We start from the raw sequence: 23,728 nt of genomic DNA on the forward strand, positions 1-23,728 counted from the left end.
CCAAAAATGCCAGGGAGAGTTTCTCCATTTGATAAAGCTGGGCGTGGAAAAGCAAGTTCTCTTTGGAGATCACTGCTGACTCCTCACGTATATGGCCTGAAACAAAAAGGCAAGGACCTTACATTTTTTTTTTCCAGAGAGCATTGATCAGACATGGATGAAACATGATGTGTTAACTGGATCGAGAGACCTAAAATCATAACAATTGAAAACAGTTAGTATAAAGTAAACCAGAGAAAGAAATGCTTTAACCTTATATCCTCAAGGCAAATAACCTTATATTGACCCTTGATGGAAATTCCAAGCTTAGAAGCTAATATGTCAAGAGCACTGGCGCAATTCACATTTCAATCCATTTGATAATTGTCAAGAGCTCTGGCGCTGCACAGGATTTGCATACTACTGCAAGCAACTGATCTTCTCCAAGATGTGTTGAAAGCATGCTAGGGATAGGTAACACACGTAATTACATCCATACTGCCAAGGAAGTTCTTAAACTGAGTCGTTTTACAGAAAAAGATATAAGCATCAACCTGCTAAGCTTATGGGTCCGAAACTCTCCAAGAAGTGCAACCACACCAAGTATGTCATGAGCATATTTGAGATACAGCTGTTCAGGTTTTGGTGATCTGAGCAGCTTGTGGACAACAGCAGCTGCACTGTCTGCCTTTCCTTCAATCTTCTCCATAACCACTTCTTTATCATAGCCCAGGTCGTGAAAAGAATCAAGACCGGTATAAACTGCATCCATGTGCATTTTATGTTAAAAAATTTAAGATGCATTTAATATGTCTAGAAAGAAGTTAAGACAGTCTGTTGCGAATGAGGTACCACTCTACTACAAGTTACTACAGGATCTCAAATTTCCCATGCAATCATGATATCGTGGCTGACCGCTCCCCTCCTGCCAGAAACTGTGGCTGCATACACAGCGACAATAGATCATACACTGAGAACAAAACTTCATAAGGTAGTAGTGGTATGTAATACATCCAGACATAAGGTACTAGTGGTAAGTAATACACGGATTACTTTATTTACAAAAAGTAGCAGTGAGGGAGAAATATGTAGGTACAGTATTGACTGCCTTTTTTTTTTAACTCTGTAATGGGTTCTATATAGAATTAAAATCATCTTGCATTTTATGCCCAAAAGCTAACAACAATGCAATGGAATTTACAAGGTCCTTTGGAGTTAAAATCATATTATACATCTGTGTTTTACAGCTCGTGAAGGGGGAGTAAGATAGGCTAGGTGCTTTTACTCAACTCGTGAAGGTTCTTTTCTAGTTAGCAAGGATAAGGAAGCAAAGCTAGAGTCTTCTAATAATATGTTTGTCATAACGTGCGACTATCTCCACTATAAAAAGAAAAAATGGAAAGAATAGCATTTTCAGCACATTTATACGAAGAAGTCTTTATTATTATATTAGCATAGGTAGTCAACATTTTCAATTAGGGTTTTTTCCATACATGCAAACACAATAAATGAAACCAAACAATCATAGTTAGTAGCACGCTTGAGCCCTAAAGTGAGTATCAAAATGTGTTGAGTGCTTTGCGTTGCTAAATGTGCGCTTCAATGTCGGCATCAAGAGTCTAAGGCATACTTTTCGTTATCAATGAACCTCTTATGAAGATGTGACACTAAACAATTGATATTTCACTTTATCGTACAAAAAATTTCAATTTGTTTGTTCTTATATTTGTTATTCATGCTAATAATTATGGGCTAGTTTTAGATATATACAATAAAATCATTAGTTTACAATAAGAGCCTGTTGGATTGGCTTTTCAGTTTTGACTTATAAGCCAAAAACCATAAGTTACAAATCATACTTATGGCTTTTGGTTTATTTTTGTCATTTTAGCTAAAAACTAAGTGCTTATAACGTTATACGTACTTTTTTAACTTACCCAAACACTACGAAACTGCTTAAAAGAGATTTTAGCTTAAAAGCACTTAAAATAAGCCAATCCAAAAAGGCTCTAAAAATAGCCATCCTTTATTTACATAATAAGTAGCCAAAAGTCATAGAAAGTAATACACTAAGGGGTCGTTTGGTGTGAGAGATAGAAATAAATAGTAATGGGATAAGAAAATAGTGATAGGATAAAGTTTTTGTTTCTTGTTTGGTTGCCATGTTTGGGATCACTTATCCCACCATTTATATCATAGTGATGGGATAAGTTATCCCCTATACATGGTGGGATAAGTTATCCCATGATAGCTAACTCCTGGGATAACTTGTTCCCAACCAAACGACCTCTAACTATACAATATAGCTTACCTATACATGAGTTATACACTGACTATCAACTAATCAGGAGGAGGAGGAGGATGAGAAGAAGAAGAAGGAGGAGGAGAAGGGGGAAGTAGGAAGGAGGAGGAAAAGAAGCCATTAATAGCCAAATTGATAGGAAGAAGAAGGGTATGTCCAATGTCCAATTTGGCCATTTTATATTTTTTTTTAAAAAGATGACAAACTGGCCCTTTTGTATAATTTTCCCAATAATTATTAGACATGGACTAAATGGACTAAACATATGTATAATTGTATTTTTTTCACCCTTTGCATCGTTTTTCATTAAAGCCCACATGTTATTTGTACTTTGCAAAGCTCCAACGAACCTTAGATGTTTGTTGCGCTTTTCGCATTTGATAATACTAACCATAGATGGAGGTCTATCTCCTGTAGGCATCATAGTAGATCTCCACTAAAAAAGACAAAGAACACCCTAGATTAATTGTGTCTATGCTTATTTAAACCTTCTAAAACAAAAAAGAGTTGACAGACTCTTCTATTTTACTCACTCTGGGAATTCGAAGCTATGAGGGCGATCCGTGTAGTTAGTTCCCTTCGTTTGTGGAGCAGGGCCTCCTTCCTCTCTTCCGAACTGCAAATATGGTGCAAGATATGTTGCATCATATTTGCAACAGCCTCAGGTTCGAGATGAGGAAAATGCAACCAAAACAGACCCAACCTTCGCTCTGATTGGAGCTTCTCCTCTTCTACTCTGAAGAAATATATCTTCCAAGTCTTCGAAAAGAATCAATGGCTTCACTCAATTTGATTCGAGTTAGCAAGTTAAAGGTGAAAGGAATTTAGGAATGAATAGCATGCAAAGTCCTTGCTAGGAATTCCGAATAACTTTCTATATTCCTTAAGGTTACAGGTGAAGCTTACTTCCTGTGGTAGCCTCTAAGATCTTGGCCACTCAAGGGTTGGGTTCTGTGGGAGGTTCTTTGGTCTATGGACTCATTTGGTAAAAGTGGTGGCTTGGTCCCCCCCCCCCCCCTATCATGAGTGTATGTGGGAGAAGTTTGTATTAGCATTTAGGCATTTGCCTTATGGTTCGCGGTTTGCAGTCCTCTCTCGCCGAGATGCCTTTCAAAAAGATTTTTTCCTTCATCAAAACAAGACCCACTTTCGTAGATATAGCCGAGTCGGGCGTGGACGGGAATTCCCCAATAGATTCTACAGATTCAGAGATTGCGTTTTACTGTAAAAGGCTTGATTTCACAAACATGTACATTTTATAATATATACTATCACTATGCTCTAAGTTCAAAACAACTCCAATTTCTTCTTTACAAACAGTCCAGATGATATACAAGGGACCCGACCTGTTATCCAGATCTTCCTAAATTGCGTCCTTAATCTACTAGTAGTCTTCCTTGGTTCCCATGACATACATTCTAGTCATTTCTACAATATTTTCTCTCTCCTAAATTCTTACCAGTATTTCTAGGATATTTAACATTATGGCGAGAACTTTGCGACTAAATGACTATTTAATAACTGGACTACTAAATTTCTAATTTATCCATGTCTCCTCTTGGAACAAATTACTTCAGCAGAAGTTTACATAAATTAAATCTTTCTTTTAAAGTAAGTTCTGCAAAAGATCCTTCCCAAGCTCCTCATTTGTCTTGCCTAACAAATTTCCAAAGTTTCAGATATTGCCAGTTGAATACTCCAAATACAAGGAAGCAAATATGTAGATGCCAAATCTACGTGGAAGAAGAAGATCTACACTTGTCATCCCTAAGCTAGATTTGAAAGTTGGGTGGAAAGACATTGATAACAAGATAGCCATATTCATAAATGCCTCTCTACCATCGATATTCAATTCAAGATTGACAGACAAAGAAATCCTATATTCAGTAAATGGGGAAATATGGAATTTATTAGCACCTCCAAAGAAAAGAGTCATCAACACATTATAGAAGGTTAATCAGGAAAGATAATATAATTTTCTGGGAGATGAGTTTTCAATATTTATCACGTTCCGAGTCTATGACACATTTTAGATTTACCTGAATGACTTCTAGTAATTATTTATATCTTAATCTCACTGTCTCCTAGGAGGTGTTTTTAATCATATTCCTATGTTTATATTTTATATGTAATTGAGTTTATCTCTTTGTATATTAGACGTATTTGAATATGCAACACACTTTATTTTTCTTGTTGATTGCTTCACTGAATCATTATCCTCTCTACCTTCCCAAGGTAGGGGTAAGGCTACCTACACACCACCCTCCCAGGCCCCACTTGTGGGATTACACTAGATATGGTGTTGTTTGTTTATTTTGCATCACTGAATCATTTGTAGTCTTTCTTTCTCGTGTATATTTTTTGTAAAGGGAAGTAAAGATCAAATTTTCAAAGAGTTCTGGAAGGTAGATAAAGCTATTTTGAAACTGAGAGGCGGATGAAGGAGTTGAAATGGAAAAGGGTAAGATTTACAGAGAGAGCAAACATTGCTGACCGGTGCAAAGATCAACTATGAAATAAGGAAACAAAAGTTTGTCAAGTTTCTTCACAAAGCTCATCCTATTTTTCAGGGCTATATACTTGAGTGTGTCTAGTTAGACTATGCATGCTAGTCATTGATTTTTTCGTAATAATTAGTGTTGTCGATGCCAAGCAGATATAAATTAAGTCATCTCTAAGTTGATTTATGTAAAAGCTTGAGCATTTTTTACAATATAGCTTGCCAAAAGTCATAGAAAGTAATATATTGACTATACAGTAGACCTTACCTATACATGAGTTATACACTAACTATACATTATGATACACTCAAAATACTGAAAAACAACTTAACTATACATGAAGTATACATAGAGTGTTCAATCTCGATCAATTCTAAATCACCTCTAAACAATCCCAAATTTTAGATATGAAATTTGCTCGATGATTCAAGTCTTTTGATATATATTTACTTGAAATGATTCACATTTTCGATACATCAATTAAAAAAAAAAAGGAGAAGAAGACGACAAAGAAGAATGATGACGATGAAGACGGAGGAGGAGGAGGGGGGAAAGTAGGAAGGAGGAAAAGAAGCCATTAATGGCAAAAATTGTTAGGAAGAAGAAGGGTATGCCCAATGTCCAATTTGGCCTCTTTTTTTTTTTTGAAAAAAAGACGAATAACGGGCCCTTTTGTATAATTTTCCCAATAATTATTAGTCTTGGAGTAAACATATGCATAATTGTATTTTTTCACCCTTTGCGTCGTTTTTCATTAAAGCCCACATCTTATTTGTACTTTGCAAAGCTCCAACGAACCTTAAATGTTTGTTGTGCTTTTTGCTTTTCATAATACTGAGCATAGATGAAAGTCTATCTCCTGTAGGCATCATAGTAGATCTCCACTAAAAAAGACAAAGAACACCCTAAATTAATTGTGTCTACACTTATTTAAACCTTCTAAAACAAAAAGGAGATGACAGACTCTTATATTCTGCTCTCTTTAGGAATTCAAACTATGAGGGTGATCCGTGCAGTTAGTCCCCTTCGTTTGTGGAGCAGGGCCTCCTTCGTCTCTTCTGAACAACAAATATGGTGCAAGATATGTTGCATCATATTTGCAACAGCCTCAGGATCAAAACGAGGAAAATACAACCAAAACAAACCCAACCTTCGCTCTGATTAGAGTTTCTCCTCTTCAACTCTTGAGAAATATATCTTCAAGTCTTTGAAAAGAATCTCCGGCTTCACTCAATTTAATTCGAGTTCGCAAGTTAAGGGTGAAAGGAATTTAGGAATAAATAGCATGCAAAGTCCTTGCTAGGAATTCCAAATAACTTTCTATATTCCTGGTTTCAGGTGAAACTTACTTCCTGTGGTAGCCCCTTGGATCTTTGCCTCTCAAGGGTTGGGTTTTGTGGCGGACTCTTGGGTCTCCACAGACTCATCTGGAAAAAGTGGTGGTTTGGTTATCCCCCCTCCCCCCCTCCCCTTCATGCGTGTATGTGGGAGAAGTTTGTATTAGCATTTAGGCACTTGCCTTATGGTTCGCAGTCCTCTTTCGCGAAGATGCCTTTCAAAAAGATTTTTTCCCTCGTCAAAAAAAGACCCACTATCGTAGATTTAGCCAATTCGGGCGTGGAAGGGAATTCCCCAATAGATTCTACAGATTCAGCGTTTGCTTTAAAAAGTTAGATTTCACAAACATGTACATTTTAAACTGTATTCTATCACTATGCTCTACGTCCAAAAACAACTCCAATTTCTTCTTTACAAACAGTCCAGTTGATATACAAGGAACCTGTTATCCAGATCTTCCTAAATTGCATCCTTAATCTACTAGTAGTCTTCCTTTGGCTGCCTTGACATATATTCCACTCATTTCTTCAACATTTTCTCTCTCCAAAATTCAATACTAGGATATTTAACATTATGGCGAAAACTTCGCGACTAAATGACTATTTAATATCTGGACTACTAAATTTCCAATTTATCCATGTCTCCTCTTGGAACAAATTACTTCAGCAGAAGTTTACATAAATTATATCTTTCTTTTAAAGTAAGTTCTGCAAAAGATCCTTCACAAGCTCCTGATTTGTCTAGCCTAAAAAATGTCCAAAGTTTCAGATATTGCCACTTGAATACTCCATATACAAGGAAGCAAATATGTAGATGCCAAACCTACGTGGAAGAAGAAGATCTGTACTTAACATTCCTGAGCTAGAATTTAATGTTGGGTGGAAAGACATTGCTAACAAGATAGGAAGATTCATAAATGCTTCTCTACCATCGACATTCAATTCAAGATTGACAGACAAAGACATCCCCTATTCAGAGGCTGTCAGGAGCAGTAAATGGGGTAATATGGAATTTATTAGCACCTCCAAAGAAGAAGAAACTGGTCTGTCAAAGGAAAGAGCCATTCACATTGACCCATCTTAAAACGATGTTTTGAACAGATATGTGGTCTGCAATTTCCACGAAAACTTTCTGGAGCTGCCCACACTATAAGATATCAGGAAGTGGTCCTATGGCCTCTGGAAACAAGCTCATGGATTAAATACCTATGAGATGGGTAACCAGAGTTTCCTTTTATAATTTGCTTCCAAAGCAGACACAGAGTAGGTTATACATGGTGAATGGAAATGGAAGAAATCTCCAGCTCAACTCCATTGGTGGTCACCAACAATTGGAGCCATCAAGCAGGAAAAGAAACTCAGCTCTGTCTGGGTTAAGTTTGTAGGACTAGCGTTGTATTTATGGTTGCAGAAGACCTTCAGAGCTATTGGAGATCATAGTGGGGGATGGATGGAGATGGAGGAAACACAACTCCGGAACCATCTCAAATGGGAAAGGGTCAGAATAAAGGAGACGGTAGTGAAATTCCGAAGAATTAGTGACAAAACAGAATGGTGGATTTTTCTTCACGATCCAAGTATGGGAGGAGCTGCCCAGCAACTTACTCCATCGAAACAGAAAACAGAGGTCCCCCTTCGAACCAGAAGGTATCGAGAATGATACTTGCAGGTAAAAGGAAGATTGTGCACAGTGACGATATGCCAAAAACCACTATGGAACTCTTTAACAGTTGCAAGGGGATTGGCAAAAGGAATGAAGAAGACCACTGGTGGCAAATCATTCCAGCCTGCATTTGGCGGGTAGTCTCTTCTTTATTTAATGTAAACATGATCTTTTGGAGGATACAGGGGATCTCATAGAACTGATAGGCAAAGTGTAATAAAGGTAGCTGTTAACTCTCTGTTTTAGCCCCTCCTTTGGCTCCTATTTATGGATTTTGTAATTACTCTCCAGAAACACCCCTGGTGTTGACTTTTAATATATATACAGGTTGTTATCTTTTTTTTAAAAAAAAAGTTAATTTGTAGTTGCCAAACTTTACTTGTTATTTAAATATTGCAGCACAAACTTGAAGCAAATGTGTTCTCTCTCACCTGTAATGAGGTTACTGGTTAGAATATGAACATCTTCAGTTGAAAAAGGACAGTTTTACTGCATCCTAGAAAAACCAATTTCGTCCCTTTCTCGTGAAATTGTTTTAGCATCTCACTTCCTATATCTACATCTTTAGACAGCTCAAAGAAAACATCTATAACTGGCATACTAAAGAAAGCACAAGCTTAAAAAGTTCCCAGGGGAAAAAATAGGATCTCTTATCCATGCAGAGTTCTCACCTAACATGATAAAATGCAAGTACAGTCTGCAGCTATCAAATGACATCGTCAATCAATTAAAGCATGGATGTAAGGACCAAGAGGATCAAGTAAGAAAAGCTCAAGCTTTTACCTATATCAACTTAGAGATAACTTAATTTATATCTGCTTGGCATCAACAACACTAATTATTACGGAAAAAATCAATGACTAGCATGCATAGTCTAACTAGACACACTCAAGTATATAGCCCTGAAAGATAGGATGAGCTTTGTGAAAGAAACTTGACAAACTCTTGTTTCCTTATTTCAAAGTTGTTCTTTGCACTGGTCAGCAATGTTTGCTCTCTGTGTAAATCTTCCTCAAATCTTACCCTTTCCCACTTCAGCTTCTTCATCCGTATCTCAGTTTCAAAATAGCTTTCAGGTAAATACGACCTTCCAGAACTCTTTGGAAATTTGATCTGTACTTCCCTTTACAAAAATAAACACGAGAAAGAAAGAATCCAAATGATTCAGTGATGCAATACAAACAAACAACAACATATCCAGTGTAATCCCACGAGTGGATCTGGGAGGGTGGAGTGTACGCAGCCATGCCCCTACCTTGGGAAGGTAGAGAGGATAATGATTCAATGATGCAATCAACAAGAAAAATAAAGTGTGCTGCCAATTCAAATGAATCTAATATATAAACATACGAAATCAAATACATGTAATATATGAACATAGGAATAGGATTGAAAACAACTCCTACGAGACAGTGAGATTAAGATATAAATAATTACCATAGGTCATTCAGGTAAATCTAAAATTTGTCGTAGACTCGGAACGTGATAAATCCTGAAGACTCCTCTCCCAAAAAAAATGCATTACAAACAAATGTAACAAAAGCTACCTTGCAGAAGCTTTGCTGTAGATGTAGTGAAAGAAATGGAAGAACATGCTTTCATGCACCATTCTATACAGATTGACAGAGGAAGTTCGTGAAAGGTCGAACTACTGAACTCCACAAAGGTCAAGCAACATGGTCACAAAATAACACCAGCTTCCCAGTTCAGGCGCACAGTTAGGGATCAAGTATATTACTTGATACTCAAAAAGGAACAAGTTAATAGGCAATCAATTCTTTAAAGTATCTTCACAAACAAGTTGAATTATGAAAGAACAAAAAATTATGAATATAATAAACACACTATTTAAGACAAGCCTCTTTACCTTTTGCCTAGGGAAAATATACCACCACTCTTTATGATCCCACCGTCCAATGATATGGCTCCATCAGCTATAAAAGGTAGTGCCTGCATCATGTCTGCCCCTGTTTTGTATACTTGCAACTGTGAGAAGAGTCTATAGAAGAGGGTCTCTCTCAGGCCATGACCAGTGCTTGTAACACAATATAAATTTGCAGTGTCAATATTGATCATATTGACAGCAAATCCAAGAAAACCAGGAGGAGTTTCCTCGTTGAGGTATCTTGGCTTCTTTAGGGCAAGCCTCCTCTGAGGGTCATCAGCAAGAAATTCACCAGTGTATGGTCTAAAATGATAACCCAAAAATGAAAAAGATAAGAGAGTAAAGAAGTGCTAAAGAATATGAGATGCATTTGCAAGAACAGATCATCATAACCTCAAACCTTAAGTTCTCAAGACAGATTACAAGATATCGGTCATCCAAAGGTCTCCCAATTGAAGCTCCAACTCCATGAAGACCAGAACTTTTATTTACAAGTCCTTTCTTATCATATGTTTGCAGTGCTTTAAGTCCATCATGCGTCTTGCAAACAACTGCTAACATGGTTTCTTGCCCAAGATAATCTGTGAGAGTCCTGGATTTCAGAGATTAAGATACAAATGTCAGTCATAATACAATGAACTTCTAAATTTTTTTTGGTAAGTACAGTGAACTTCCATTATCTGCCTACTTGGTAAAGCCAAAATCGACCCCCAAAATATACTCATGAGGGGAAGATTGCCCAAGCCTGTATATGCAAACCACACATTCATTCCCCAACTAATGTAGGACTACTTAGTACGACCTAAGAAAGTGAGAAAACGTTCAAATACCAACTAACCTTCTACCCTAATCTGCGACCTCCAAACCCTAATCACTCTAAGTATACCTATGACAAATTCAAAGACCAGAACGTATCAAACTTTTTGTCTCAAGTCTTCACCATCATGCAGCCACATATTGTCATCTTGATTGGGACAGAGTGAACGAGTGGTATAATCTCTTGAACATGGACTAGAATAGAAAGTGGACTCATACAAAGCTCATTTCTTTTTTCTTCTTTATCTATTTTTTGTAGAAAACGCCAGCAATTACTGGATGCTATGTGAAACTAACCTGCTGATATTATCGTCATCAACCTTGCCAAGCAAAGCAACCATTCCTATCACGTCCTTCATATACGGAAAATGACTAATCTGAGTTCCATTATGAGTTGGCAGCTGGCAACTGTTCAATGTTAAGATTTCTTCAATGGTCTCCAATTCATTCTTCCCATTAGAAGATTCCTTATTTTCAGAACCAGTTCCACTTGCTGAATAAATCTTGCCGAGTGCAACTACAATACCCCACAAGCACAAGGCATTAAAATTGAGAAACAGTGAGAAGGCATATGACAAAAGGGAAAGAAAAAAGTTAAAGTGAATGATATAGTCTACACGGAGTGCTTTTAAATAGGCAATACACACATTAAACCAATGAACAATATATTAAGCTCACTGAAACAAGCTGATGGCTGATATTCTGCGCAACAGGTAATCACGAAATCCATATTTACTTGAAATGTGAAAGACGCCCATTGATATGAAAATTCTTACAATGTTTGATTGTTTACTTCCCATAAAGACAGAATAAAAACATTATATTCTAGGTTACTGAAAGAACAAAATAACTACAGTAACCTTTTAAAATTGTGCACGTGCATTTTACAGCACACCTAATTAACTTGAAAAGAAGGAAACAATACCTTCTATATCCAAAATTGAATCATCCAACCTGTTCTTCTGACCCTCTAAGAATTTGATATTATCTTCGTAGTGTTTAATTTGAAGACCAATCTCCTTCACTGCATCCTCAAGTTTCTGCAGTAATTAAATGATGCAGTCATGAATATTGATCCATTTACTTCACAAAAATTATCATAATGGCATTATCATCTCAAATAATGGATGCTAGTAGATATATCTATACCTATAATCAAAACCACTGTGTATATTGCATCCATTAATGACAAAATAAAATGAACTAGGCATCTATCTTTGAAAATTATAACCACCTTGGATTTGCAGATAACAGCCTTAGCAGTTCCATTTTGCATTATGTCCCGATTGCCAGCAAAAGTAAAGGAATTCATCTGACCTCCTTGATTGAGCGATGGATCATGCATAAGTAGTTCCTTAGGACTGGTTCGTAGCTGGAAAAGGAACGTAAAAGCAAATATCAGTTTGTTAGAGTTGCTTATTAATAAAAGATTCAACAAGTGCCTATTATAAGGTCCTAGAGTGCTCACCACATATATAGTGGACAAGTAATACTAATGCGCAAATCGTACTTGCCATTTTTTTTTTATCTCTGTTTCATTTAGGAGGAACATAATATATACTTTCTTTCTGAAAATACAAATGAAGGTTGAACATTCAGATTTCCACAACGGGATCCCAAAGTTTCTTCAGGCGATATACTACATAGATGGAAAGAGGCCAAAGATGAGGCTTAACCGAACAGCCCTCATTTTTAGTAAATTTAGAACGTGCGACCAACTATATGGCAATAGAAAACAAACTTGACAATTTCAGGTACTAGTTTCAAATACAGGCATCAACATTAACTAATGCAAGTGCTTTGAAGCTAAGTCCAGTAAGTTTGTAGATATAAAATAAAAATTGGTAAAGGGGAGCCGTAAAGGGATTGATATTATTGTGTTTAGAATGAAAAAACTACTCACAAGTGCATCCTCAAACTGTTTGAAGGGCACGGGCAACATAAATATATAGTGAAAAATGAAATAATAGTAGGACTTCCTTGTAAGGTTGCTAATTGTACATTTCTCCAGCATCAAGTATCAATACACTTATCCTTTACCAATCATAAAATAATAGTAGGACTCTCAGGTTTTCCAGAGTCAATTGGCATACAGATGAATACCAGCAGACCAGCATCTACCACCAAGACCCTACCTAGTAACATCCAGGCATGTCAACTAAACCCTTAGCCAACCTCACCAACGCAACATATCTTGCGAACAAGATGACAATTCCATTTCCGAAGAGCGAGCAGTTAAATGGTAATAAAACCAAATAAAATAACGCAGGGACTAAATAGTAATCTCAGTTCTTGAATATAGCCCTCATTAATTTCTCAACCACAAGATAAACCCCATTTACATGCCATTTTATAAGTAACCTCGTTTTACCTTAACGAATACTACTACATAAGAACTTTATTAAAAGCCTTCAATTATGTAATCAGATCCAAAGTTAAAAAGAGCACGTTTTATCCCATAGATCAAGCTGATTTGCTTGAAACTTGACAAAGTTTCGCCTGTTAGTTATATCCATGTTGACTCCCTTCTAATGTGTGTCTCAAAAGAACACAACTATCATTTGCATCAAGCCTCTAGTAGTTCTTGAAAATTAATGCACAAGTAAAAACTAACTTGCAGCTTTGTCAAAGTTCCACAACAACATACCCAGTGTAATCCCACAACTGGGTCTTGGGATGGTTGAGTGTACGCAGATCTTACCCCAATCTCATAGAGATAGAGAGCTTGTTTTCGGTAGACCCTTGGCTTACTTTGTCAAGGTAGCAGAATAATAAAAATTAAATATCATATATATATAAAAGAGAACCCTAGGCCCGCCTACGTGGCGCCACCACAAACTAGGATTCCTTTTTTAATTTATATATTTGCAAAACTAGCCTTCCACTTTCATGAAAAGTTGCGACTTTTATGAAAAGTTGCGACTTAAATGAAAAGTTGCGACTTTTATGAAAAATTGCAACTTCTATGAAGAGTTACAACTTTTATGAAAAGTTGTGTCTTTTATGAAAGATTATGACCTTTCCGAAGGGTTGTAACTTTTCCAAAGAGTTGTGACCTTTTTTTTTTTTTTTTTGAAGAAGGTAACTTGTATCTTGTATTGTGAACAAAAGGAATACTCAGAAAGGTATTCCAATAATACTTACAACAAAATTACAGAGGGAGGGGTGTCCCTACTAAGCTTCATAAATAATCTAAAATACTAGGAATATCCTTTTCTTCTTGAGGATATTTGTGATTACACCAAAAAAAGAAAAGGACTAGACAGTTCAACTTCAGTTTCTGCAGAGAGCAACTCTTGTTTTCGAAACATCTTTGGTTCCTTTCCATCCATATAGTCCACCAAATGCAGGCTGGGACAATCTTCCATCTCTCCCTGTGTCCCGACTGATTCCCATCTCTATTCCAGCAAGCTAGAGCCTCTTTGATGCCCCTTGGCATAGTCTAGCTTATGCCTCTTAAATTGATGAAAATCTGCCATAACTTCACAGTCTCTCTACAATGTAGAAAGAGATGATTTATTGTCTCAATCTCACATTCACAAAAAGAGCACCTAGAGCAAAACCGACGACCTCTTGTCATAAGGTTGTCATGGTGAGTGTGGCCTGTTTGGCTAGTAGCCAAGTGAAACATGCAACCTTGAAGGGTATCTTGACTTTCCAGATCATCTTCCAGGGCCAGCCTGGCCCACTACTCTGAGAGACTGATCTTTGTGATGTCTTGTAAGCTGAACCAACTGAAAATCTGCCTTGCTTGTCTGGTAGCCAAAAAAGATTGTCCTCATTGGGGGTTAAATCTTTGTATTGCTCCAGAGTATTGAGTAGTTCAGCCACTCTGTTAATTTCCCAGTCGTTCAAGTGTCTCCTAAACCTGAGATCCCACCCTTGATTGTCTCTCATTTCTCTAATTGTGGATACCTTTTGAAGGCTCAGGTTGAACAAGTCAGGATACTTGTTCTTCAGAGTTTCTTGTCCAGCCCACACATCTTCCCAAAATAGTGTTTTTCCCCCATTTCCCACCTTGATTTTACAGTTGTTGGCAAACTTGATCCACTCACTTCTGATAGACCTCCATACTCCAGTCCCATACGGTTGTGTGGGCATGTAGGTAGTCCATTTTGTTCTCCATTCCAAACCTAGCCTTGGTTGTCTCCTTCCACAGTGCTTGTTCCTGTGATGCAAATCTCCATAGCCATTTCATCAGAAGGCTTCGATTATGCAATTTTAGGTTCCTTATCCCCAGACCCCCTACTTTTTTGCTTTGAATGACTTCATCCCACTTTACAAGATGATATTTTTGCTCATTAGGATCACAGTTCCCTTGCCACAAAAAATTTCTCCTGATAGCATCCATTCTGTCAATCACATTTGCAGGCATTGGGAAAACTGACATCATGTATGTAGGCATGGCATCCAACACACTGTTGATGAGAGTAACTCTTCCACCTAGAGACAAATATTTGTTTTTCCAATTCACTAGCTTCTTCTCACATTTCTCCAGAACATTGTTCCATATGCCTTTTGACTTGCTCTTATCCCCCAAGGGCATGCCAAGGTACACTGTGGGAAGTTCTCCTATCTTTCCCCCCAGGATATTTGCTAACGCATTTATGTTGGGCACCTTATTAACGGGGTAAATGAAACTTTTCCCCCAGTTGATGTGTAATCCTGAGATGGCTTAGAACAATATCAAGATGATTCTTAAATACTTTAGTTGGCATCTCTCTGCATCACAAAAAATCAGGGTGTCATCAGCATATTGTAAGTGTGATATGGCTAGGCCCTGTCTATCATTCATGTTGGCATTGAAACCTCTTATCCATCCTTTCATTTGGGATGTTCTGAGTGTCATTTAGTCCTTCCATTGCCAGAATAAAGAGAAAAAGGGATAGGGGGTCCCCTTGTCTTAATCCTCTCTGAGATGAGAAGAATCCAGAAAGAGATCCATTTATCAGAACGGAAAACTTCACAGTCGTGATGCAGAATTTCATCCATTTTCCACCAAAACCCATATTCTCCAAAGTCTTCCAGAGGAATACCCAGTGAAGGTGATCGTAAGCTTTTTCAATATCTAACTTACAAAGGATCCCTGGGACCAAAGGAGGGAAATTGGGTAGTGGAAGATGTTGTACCACTTCACGCGCAAACCCAAACAGTAACTCTTGATAAAGAAATGGATACAACTATTTGGGTTCATGTAGATCAGGATCACCAGGATACAACATCAACAGATGACGATGCCATGTCAATCATCCAGGAGGAAAGTAGATTTGATACAGGTCCCAGGGATATTAAATTCCCGCGCAAAGCGCGGGTGATTTTACTGGTTAAATATAATACTAAAAGTGAATTGCCATGTTCAGGCATGGTGATAAAACCAAAAACATTTAGGAGTCCTTAACTTTTTTTGTAATAGACACACAAATTCCTTTGTTTGTTTCTCCTAAGTTCAGCTAGCATATCTTCTCAAAACAAGTAGATGGGCAATCTTTATTCAACTTGGCAGCCTCATTAATTCCACCAGATATTTCTTGTTAATTGGTAAAGAGTAACTTTTATAGATATATCAACAAAAAGAGAATGTTTGAAAAGGTTAAAACTTGCAATTGAAAGAGGAAACTATAACAAGTATGTAATGAGCTAGTAAAATCAACAATAACTCCACAATCATTTACATCTAATTCCACCAGATGTGATATGATCAAGAATGTCATTATCTAAATTGGGGCTTTGTTGTGGTGTGAGGAGCATGTAACACACGATTAGCAAGTCATACATTCTTTTGACAGAATGGGTGCCACAAGCAGATTCTCTGAGGAAGTGTGATGTGAAGAATTAAATTAGGTCGTATTATGAAGATTTGTTACATCAAACCCAAAGGATTTGCACCGAATCTTCCTATAAATTGACACTATCTTGAGTAGCAAAGAAGCAGGGGAAAAAGCGAATTTATGGGTCCAAAAAAATATCCTCAGATCAAGTCGAGAATTTGGGGTTGCTTTCGAGGGGTGTATAGAAGAGGCCACAACACTGTTCCTCAAAATTTATCAAAGGAGAGAGAAGGAAGCTCCAACAACAGAACTCCCAACAAAAAATCATGACAAGCAGATAGTCCCAAAAGAGCTCAAAAACCTCTTCTTTGATATAAAGTTTAAGGATGCAGAAACAAGGAGCGACTCACGAAGCAGAGGGAGGAAACAATCCATTCAGTTGTTATGACGCTGAAAATTCTAGCATGGAATGTTAGGGGGTTAAATAGGGAGGAGAAAAAAAATCAAGGAGCAGAATCCAACAGGAGGGAGCAGACATTATAGTCTTGGTTGAGACAAAACTAAATGGGACAGTGGGAAGCTATATTCAACAATTGGGTGGGAATAGATGGATGGGGGGAGTATGGATGGAAGCTTTAGGGACTAAGGGAGGAATCATTATCATGTGGGACAAAAGGGCTTGGAGGGGGGAGGAAGTAGAGAGTGGCAGCCAGATGATTACTTGCAAATTGTGTGGGATTAATCAAGATTTAGACTGGTTTATCACAGCTGTCTATGCATCTTGTGATAGGAATGAAAGAAGAGATTTATGGGAAGAACTAGGAGCAATGAGGAGTTTGTGTGAAGGGCCTTGGGTAGTTTGTGGAGATTTCAACACAATAAGATTTCCATCTGAGAAAACTAATTGTGTTAACCTATCTAGAGCAATGTGGAAAAATAGCTCAGCTGGAACTCATAGACCCTCCTCTTTTCGGGGGATCCTATACTTGGAGAGGAGGGAAAAATTACAGGAATGCTTCTAGAATAGACAAGTTTTTGTATTCTTTTCCTTGGGATGAAATGTTCACTCGGATTAAACAAAGCTCTCTTCCTAGCCTTGGGTCTGACCACAACCCCATTCTTTTGACTTGTGGAGATGATAATTTCAAGAAGTCTTACTTTAAGTTTGCAAAGTGGTGGCTTAATGTGGAAGGCTTCAAAGAAAAAGTTCAAGAATGGTGGTGTTCTTTTATCATATCTGGTACCCCTGACTATATTCTGGCAACAAAATTAAGCATGTTAAAGGCTAAACTCAAAGAATGGAGCAAAGAGCACAAGGTGAACCGGAAGGCAAGAAAAAGCCACATCCTAGATCAAATAGGGAGCTTGGAGACCTTGCAAGAAAGCAGACCCTTAAATGATGATGAGCAGTTGGTAAAGGTTCATTTAGCCATGGAATATGAGGAAGTGGCCAGGAATGAAGAAATATTTTGGAGGCAGAAATCCAGAGTCCAGTGGATCAAATGTGGTGATAAAAACACTAAGTTTTTTCACAGAACTGCACATAAAAGACTCAACACTATAGATTCCTTGTTGATCAATGGAGAACTATCTAGTGATCCTGTGGCTATCAAGGGCTCCATTGTGGATTTTTATCAAGATCTCTACAAAGAATCAGAAAATTGGAGACCTTATTTGAATCTTTATGAAGTACAAGGCATTTCAACAGAAGAAAGAAACAACCTTGAGAGAGCTTTTGAGGAAGAAGAGGTACTGGCAGGGATAAAGATGTGTGCTGCAGAAAAAGCACCCAGACCAGATGGCTATACCATGGCTTTCTTTCAAGCTTTCTGGGAAACAATAAAGGAAGAACTGATGCAGACATTCCACAGATTTCACTCTCACCACAAGTTTGAGAAGAGCTTCAACGCCACTTTTGTAGCTTTGATACCTAAGAAGGTTGGAGCAAATGATCTAAGAGATTTTAGACCCATTAGTCTAATTTATGGGGTCTACAAAATCATAGCAAAGGTGTTGGCTGAGAGATTAAAGAAGGTAATAAGCAGAGTTGTAAACAACCACCAGATGGCTTTCATCAAAGGGAGACAAATAATGGATGCTTCTCTTATTGCTAGTGAATGCATTGACACCACGATTAGAGGAGATGTGCAAATAGGATTCGGGAGAAGGTGGATTAAGTGGATAGAATTCTGTATCAAAACTAGAGGTCTGAGACAAGGGGATCCCTTGTCCCCTTTCCTGTTTATCATAGCTATGGAAGGGTTAGGCAGTCTGATGAGAAGGGCTGCAACAAACAACTGGATAAAAGGCTTCAGCATTAAGAACAGGAACAATGAAATCATGGAGGTGACTCACTTATTATTTGCCGATGACACTGTGGTTTTCTGCGAAGCTGAACAAGAACAAATTTGCTACCTAAGGGTGATACGGGTGATCTTTGAAGCTTGCTCTGGTTTGAAGATTAACTGGAGGAAAATCAATATTTTTCCAGTGAAAGAGGTGCAGCAAATTCAGTCTCTGGCACATATTTTGAGGTGCAGGATAAAGGAGTTGCCCACAATTTATTTGGGAATGCCATTGGGTGCTAATCACAAAGCTGTGAATTTATGGGATGGAATAATAGAGAAAACAGAAAAAAGACTAGCTCTTTGGAAATCACAATACCTTTCCCTGGGAGGTAGAGTTGTTTTGATCAATTCAGTCCTAGATTCTCTGCCAACATATGTAATGTCTTTATTTCCCATCCCCGGTGAGGTGGTGAAAATCTTAGACAAGTTGAGGAGGGATTTCTTATGGCAAGGAAGCAAGATTGAGAAAAGTTTCAACCTGGTAAAATGGAGCGCAGTTTAGCAAAGCAAGAGTTTTGGAGGTCTAGGAGTGAGGAACCTACAACTTCATAATAAGAGTTTACTTATCAAATGGCTATGTAGATTTACTCAAGAAAATCAGTCCTAGGGAGACTATCCTTCATAAGTATGGTCCGGAGGGGCAGTGGTGCACACCACTAATAAAGTGTTAAAGAATGACAAAAAGTCCCACATCGGTGGTTAATGAGATGGGTGGACTCCTTATAAGGCTTAGACAATCCTCCTCCCTTTGAGCTAGCTTTTGGGGTGTGAGTTAGGCATAAGACCTAATTTAACATGGTATCAGAGTAGGGCCTGTCTCACCCGATGTTGGGGCCCCCAAAATCAAAATTGCCCACGCACCAAATGTTAAGCACTGGGCGTGAGGTGGGGTGTTAAAGAATGAAAAAAAGTCCCACATCGGTGGTTAATGAGATGGGTGACTCCTCATAAGGCTTGGGCAATCCTTCTCCCTTTGAGCTAGCTTTTGGGGTGTGAGTTAGGCCTAAGACCTAATTTAACAGTGACTAATACATATGGGTTTGGGGTTTGGAAATCTATAAGGAATCTATGGATGACTCTTAAGCTAAACACTAAAATTAGAGTTGGTAGGGAAGACAAGATACTTTTTTGGGAAGAGGCCTGGAGTGGTCATGGCACACTTCACTCCCTTTTTCCAGGACTGTTCTCAATAAGCTTGAATACTGGATGCAGTATACAAGAAATGTGGTCCCCTCAAGGGTGGAACCTGACTTTCAGAAGACCCCTAAATGATTGGGAAATACCATGGGTAGTAGATTTTCTAAAACTAATAGGAAACTTCCCGGGCACTAATACAGACTCAGACAAACTCATTTGGAGGCACCACAATGATGGAATTTTCACTGTTAACAGAGTATACAAAAGGGGACTCGGTGTTGCTGCAGGCAGGTCAACTGGACCTTGGAATACTATATGGAAGAGTGTGGCTCTAATAAAGTGAAATGTTTCACTTGGCTAATAGCTAGGAAAGCATGCTTGACACATGAGGCATTGCAAAAGAGGGGGTCCATCATAGCATCTAGATGCCTCCTCTGCAAGGAGGTACTAGAAACCAACAAACACATTTTCATGCCCTGCATCTAGTGGACCATTTGGAAGGAGAGGAGCCAGAGAATCTTTGAAGGAAAAGAATCCGCTATTTTGAAGATTAAGTGGAAAGTTATTACTTCACTACGTTTTTGGTGTAAAGAACAGAGTATAGAAGAGGAAATCCAACTAGTGGATTTTATAGGCACTTTGTAAGTATCTCTTGTTTCTTTTTTGTAAACTTTTTGGAGGTGGCCAACATAGCCTTAATACTGAATGAAAACAATTTACCAATTTAAAAAAAAAACTACATTAAGATGTAGGTTTTAGAGTTAGGTTTAGTGTTAGGGCTTGGGTGAAATGATTTAGTTAAACAGTCTCATACCTTTTTTTTTTATGGCAAGGAAAACCCGCAGCCGCTACCCTTTGGAAGCGCAGAGGATAAAACCCCCGCTCCAATGCAATAGCTCGCAAACCACACAAGAGAGGTAACCCGCACTAGGCAAGCCCGGTGCGATGAGCTCGACCCACAAGGCAAACCCATTGCTTTCGCGGGAAAGGGATTTCGAGCTTGAGCCCTCCAATATGGAATTCCCAAGCCCAAACCGCTGGGTCACCCGAAGGGTTTAAACAGTATCATACCTTACACTTCATTAAAATACTCTCCAAGCGAAATCCTACCATTGTGACCCTAGTCTCTCCAAAATAGTTGATATGGCCATGCCCACCGGCAGCAAGCCACCACCAGTGGCTGGTCTACCCATTACAGCTCCCTCCCCTTTACAACGACGAACTACATTACAACCCTACATAACACCATTATCCAAGAGAAAATCAAACATATTATGCTTCAACCTATCACATAATGGAGAACCCACCATCCCATGGACCAAGAAAGATTTTGTTAGGTTGTGTATCCGGCAAAACCTTCTATATGCACTAGTGGCAAAATTTGCATATGGAAGACCTGATTGATACTCATTAAAAAAATATGCCAACACAATTGTAGCATGCAATATTGGCTATATTGAAGAAAGGCAACTCGGACGAGATCAATACCAAATGCGGGCATGTGAACCTCTTTCCGCCACTTTTCAAAAAATAGTATCGTTGTGCATCATTCAAGCAAAATCAGCCGTCACTGTACAAAATCCAGTGACTACTCACAACTATCCCTGTTTTCTGGTGTTGTGCAAAATCCAACACCACCACAAGGTCCAGCAACCTCCGGCGACCAAAGCTCAACCAACGTCATTGGTCGCAAATACCTCACGCAAGGCTAGATCAAGGATTCTAGCAACCACGATAGTACCACGTACCAATGTGTGAGCCTGTTCCAGCTAATTTTCCGGCAACTTTCTTGTTCAATATTGACTCGTGATTTTGAGACAATCTAAATATTTTATACCAAATTTTGAGTACTTTTCGGTGACCACTGCACTATTTTCGACATATCTAAGTTTTCCAATTTCACTTTTACCAAAGGATATGCTGAGATATTTGGGATGGATTAGAATTATAATTTCTCTCCCCTGGATAAAATAGCATATATCTGCCTTTTTCTATCAATGGTTGTCATTTGTCATTGGCCACTTCATCAATTGGACATTAAAATGCTTTACCACATGATTTTATTAGCCGGGGTAGTCTAGTATCCTTGTATGTCGATTGTGTAGATCACTCTAAGGTTTGAAACAATCTTCTTGAGCTTGATTTGGGAAGTTCAGCAAGTAATTCAGGAATTTGGCATGACTCGTGGTGAAGTTAATCACTCCATGTTTTATCAATGGTTGCTCAGTCTAGATTAAGTATTGTTATTTTGCAATGCATGTGTGCCTTGGCCATTCTTGAGGAGACAAGAATGATGGGATGTTGACCTATTGACACTCCTATGGATCCCAATGCTAAACTCCCGCCAGGACAGGGGGAGCTACTCAACGATTCTGGAAGGTATAGATGGATAGTGGGAAAGTTGAATTACAGTGACTAGACCTGACATCCTTTTCTTGTGAGTCTTCCAAGATAGTTTATGACTTCCCCTGTAATAATCATTGGGATGCAATTGTTCGCATTTTGCGATATATAAAATGAGTTTCAGGTATAGGACTACTCTTCGATGATCGAGGTCATAAGCATATCATTGGATATATAAACGAGATTGGGAAAGATCACCCGCTGATAGACGTTCCAGTTTTGGATATTGTGTTTTAGTAGGAGGTAATTTGGTATCCTAGAAGAGTAAGACGCAGAGTGTGGTTGCTCGATCAAGTACAGAAATACAATATCGAGCAATGGTTGTAGCAACTCGTGAGCTAGTTTGGATTAGAGAACTAAAATTTGGAGAAATCGACCAAATGGAACTTGAGGGTCGATATACCCTGGTGAGAAAGGAACTGGTGGATTTTATGACAGACCATTCCATTAAATAAAAAGCATTTCACGGTTTTGCCCACCCCGCTCTTGCTTTGTAAAATTTCCATTTCCACTAGATCCTAACATCCTCCTTCCTACCTAATCATGATGTATATTGATACAGTTGGATATCATAAAAATCTCTAACTAGAACCCTAGATTCTCTGATACCATACACTAGCAGCCAAAGGAACATCAAAATTGACGAAGAATTGTATCAGAGCACATGCATGATGGCTTTATCGGTGCCCATTAGCATTAATTAAGTATTTTTATGGTTTATATCTCTTATCCTGAAACTACATTGACAGAGTGAGCATTTTCAATTGAGTAGAAAAGTTATTTAATTCACTAAACAATCGAAGGTAAAACAGAGGGGGCAAAAGAGAGAAAGGGAGAACCTGCACCTTCTCATTGTCTATCGACATTCTCCGTTGTTCGCCGTCCATCGTTGAATCGCCGGAGATTCCGAGAAGAGTGAGACTGGCGCCGTTGAGGGGAAGAGTGGAGAACAACAATGAGCGTGAGTTCTGACAGCAAAGTGAATATAGGGGTATTTGGTGTGAAGGCGTTTTGGAATTTATTTGGTGCATAAAATCTCGACTAACTCACACTCGACACGTGTACAATTTTTTCAAAAATAATTTTGGAAAAATTTCATAAATATAAAATAAAAGTAATTTTACCTATACCAAAAAAATAGTTTAAATTTAGCGATACAAGTAACAAAAATTGTTTTCAATAAAATGATTGTATGTATATATAATATATCGATATTGTACAAATAGTATAGACTCGTGTATAGGTGATGTATAACTATATATTAGAAATGTACATTGTTGATACAATAAAGTATATATTGCACATTAATTTTTATTCAATCTCAACCTCTCGATGTATTGATTCGTTTAGTATATTATTCATGTTTGCGGCAAATTCAACTCGTGATTTTTTTGTTAATTATGCAAGATATGAGAACTTTTAAATCATGATTTGGCAAAATTTTGTAGAGATATTTTTCATGATAATTAGTTTGTGTATATATCATTGATAGACATTCTTTCTTTCAAGAAGCTAGTTATCACTAAATAAGTAAAAACTATCATTGTTTTTACATGTTCTGTACTGCACAACAAGAGATGAGTTCTATG

The 23,728-nt window shown here is 38.0% G+C and overlaps 2 protein-coding genes across 2 annotated transcripts in view; both read right to left on the reverse strand.

The window, feature by feature from the left end:
• The window catches only part of LOC125813736 (protein DEFECTIVE IN MERISTEM SILENCING 3-like), a 47,768-nt gene extending 24,685 nt beyond the window's left edge, over positions 1-23,083 (reverse strand). Inside the window, exon 1 of the mRNA XM_049493198.1 lies at positions 23,034-23,083. The gene's annotated coding sequence lies outside the window, so the exon portion shown is untranslated. The remainder of the gene's footprint in view (positions 1-23,033) is intronic.
• On the reverse strand, positions 123-23,109 carry LOC125813785 (protein DEFECTIVE IN MERISTEM SILENCING 3-like). The gene is made up of 9 exons (XM_049493256.1): positions 22,979-23,109; positions 11,718-11,855; positions 11,409-11,523; positions 10,781-11,000; positions 10,068-10,259; positions 9,650-9,970; positions 8,806-8,905; positions 534-741; positions 123-443 (listed from the first exon to the last, which is right to left on the reverse strand). Exons 1-9 carry the CDS (start codon positions 23,024-23,026, stop codon positions 400-402), a joined length of 1,386 nt encoding a protein of 461 aa, XP_049349213.1. The 5' UTR covers positions 23,027-23,109; the 3' UTR covers positions 123-399.
• Between the last annotated feature and the right edge of the window lie 619 nt (positions 23,110-23,728).

The sequence above is a fragment of the Solanum verrucosum genome, unplaced genomic scaffold (assembly GCF_900185275.1).
Source record: "Solanum verrucosum unplaced genomic scaffold, falcon-dt-bn FXZP01000205.1, whole genome shotgun sequence".
In the NCBI taxonomy this organism is placed as follows: Eukaryota; Viridiplantae; Streptophyta; class Magnoliopsida; order Solanales; family Solanaceae; genus Solanum; species Solanum verrucosum.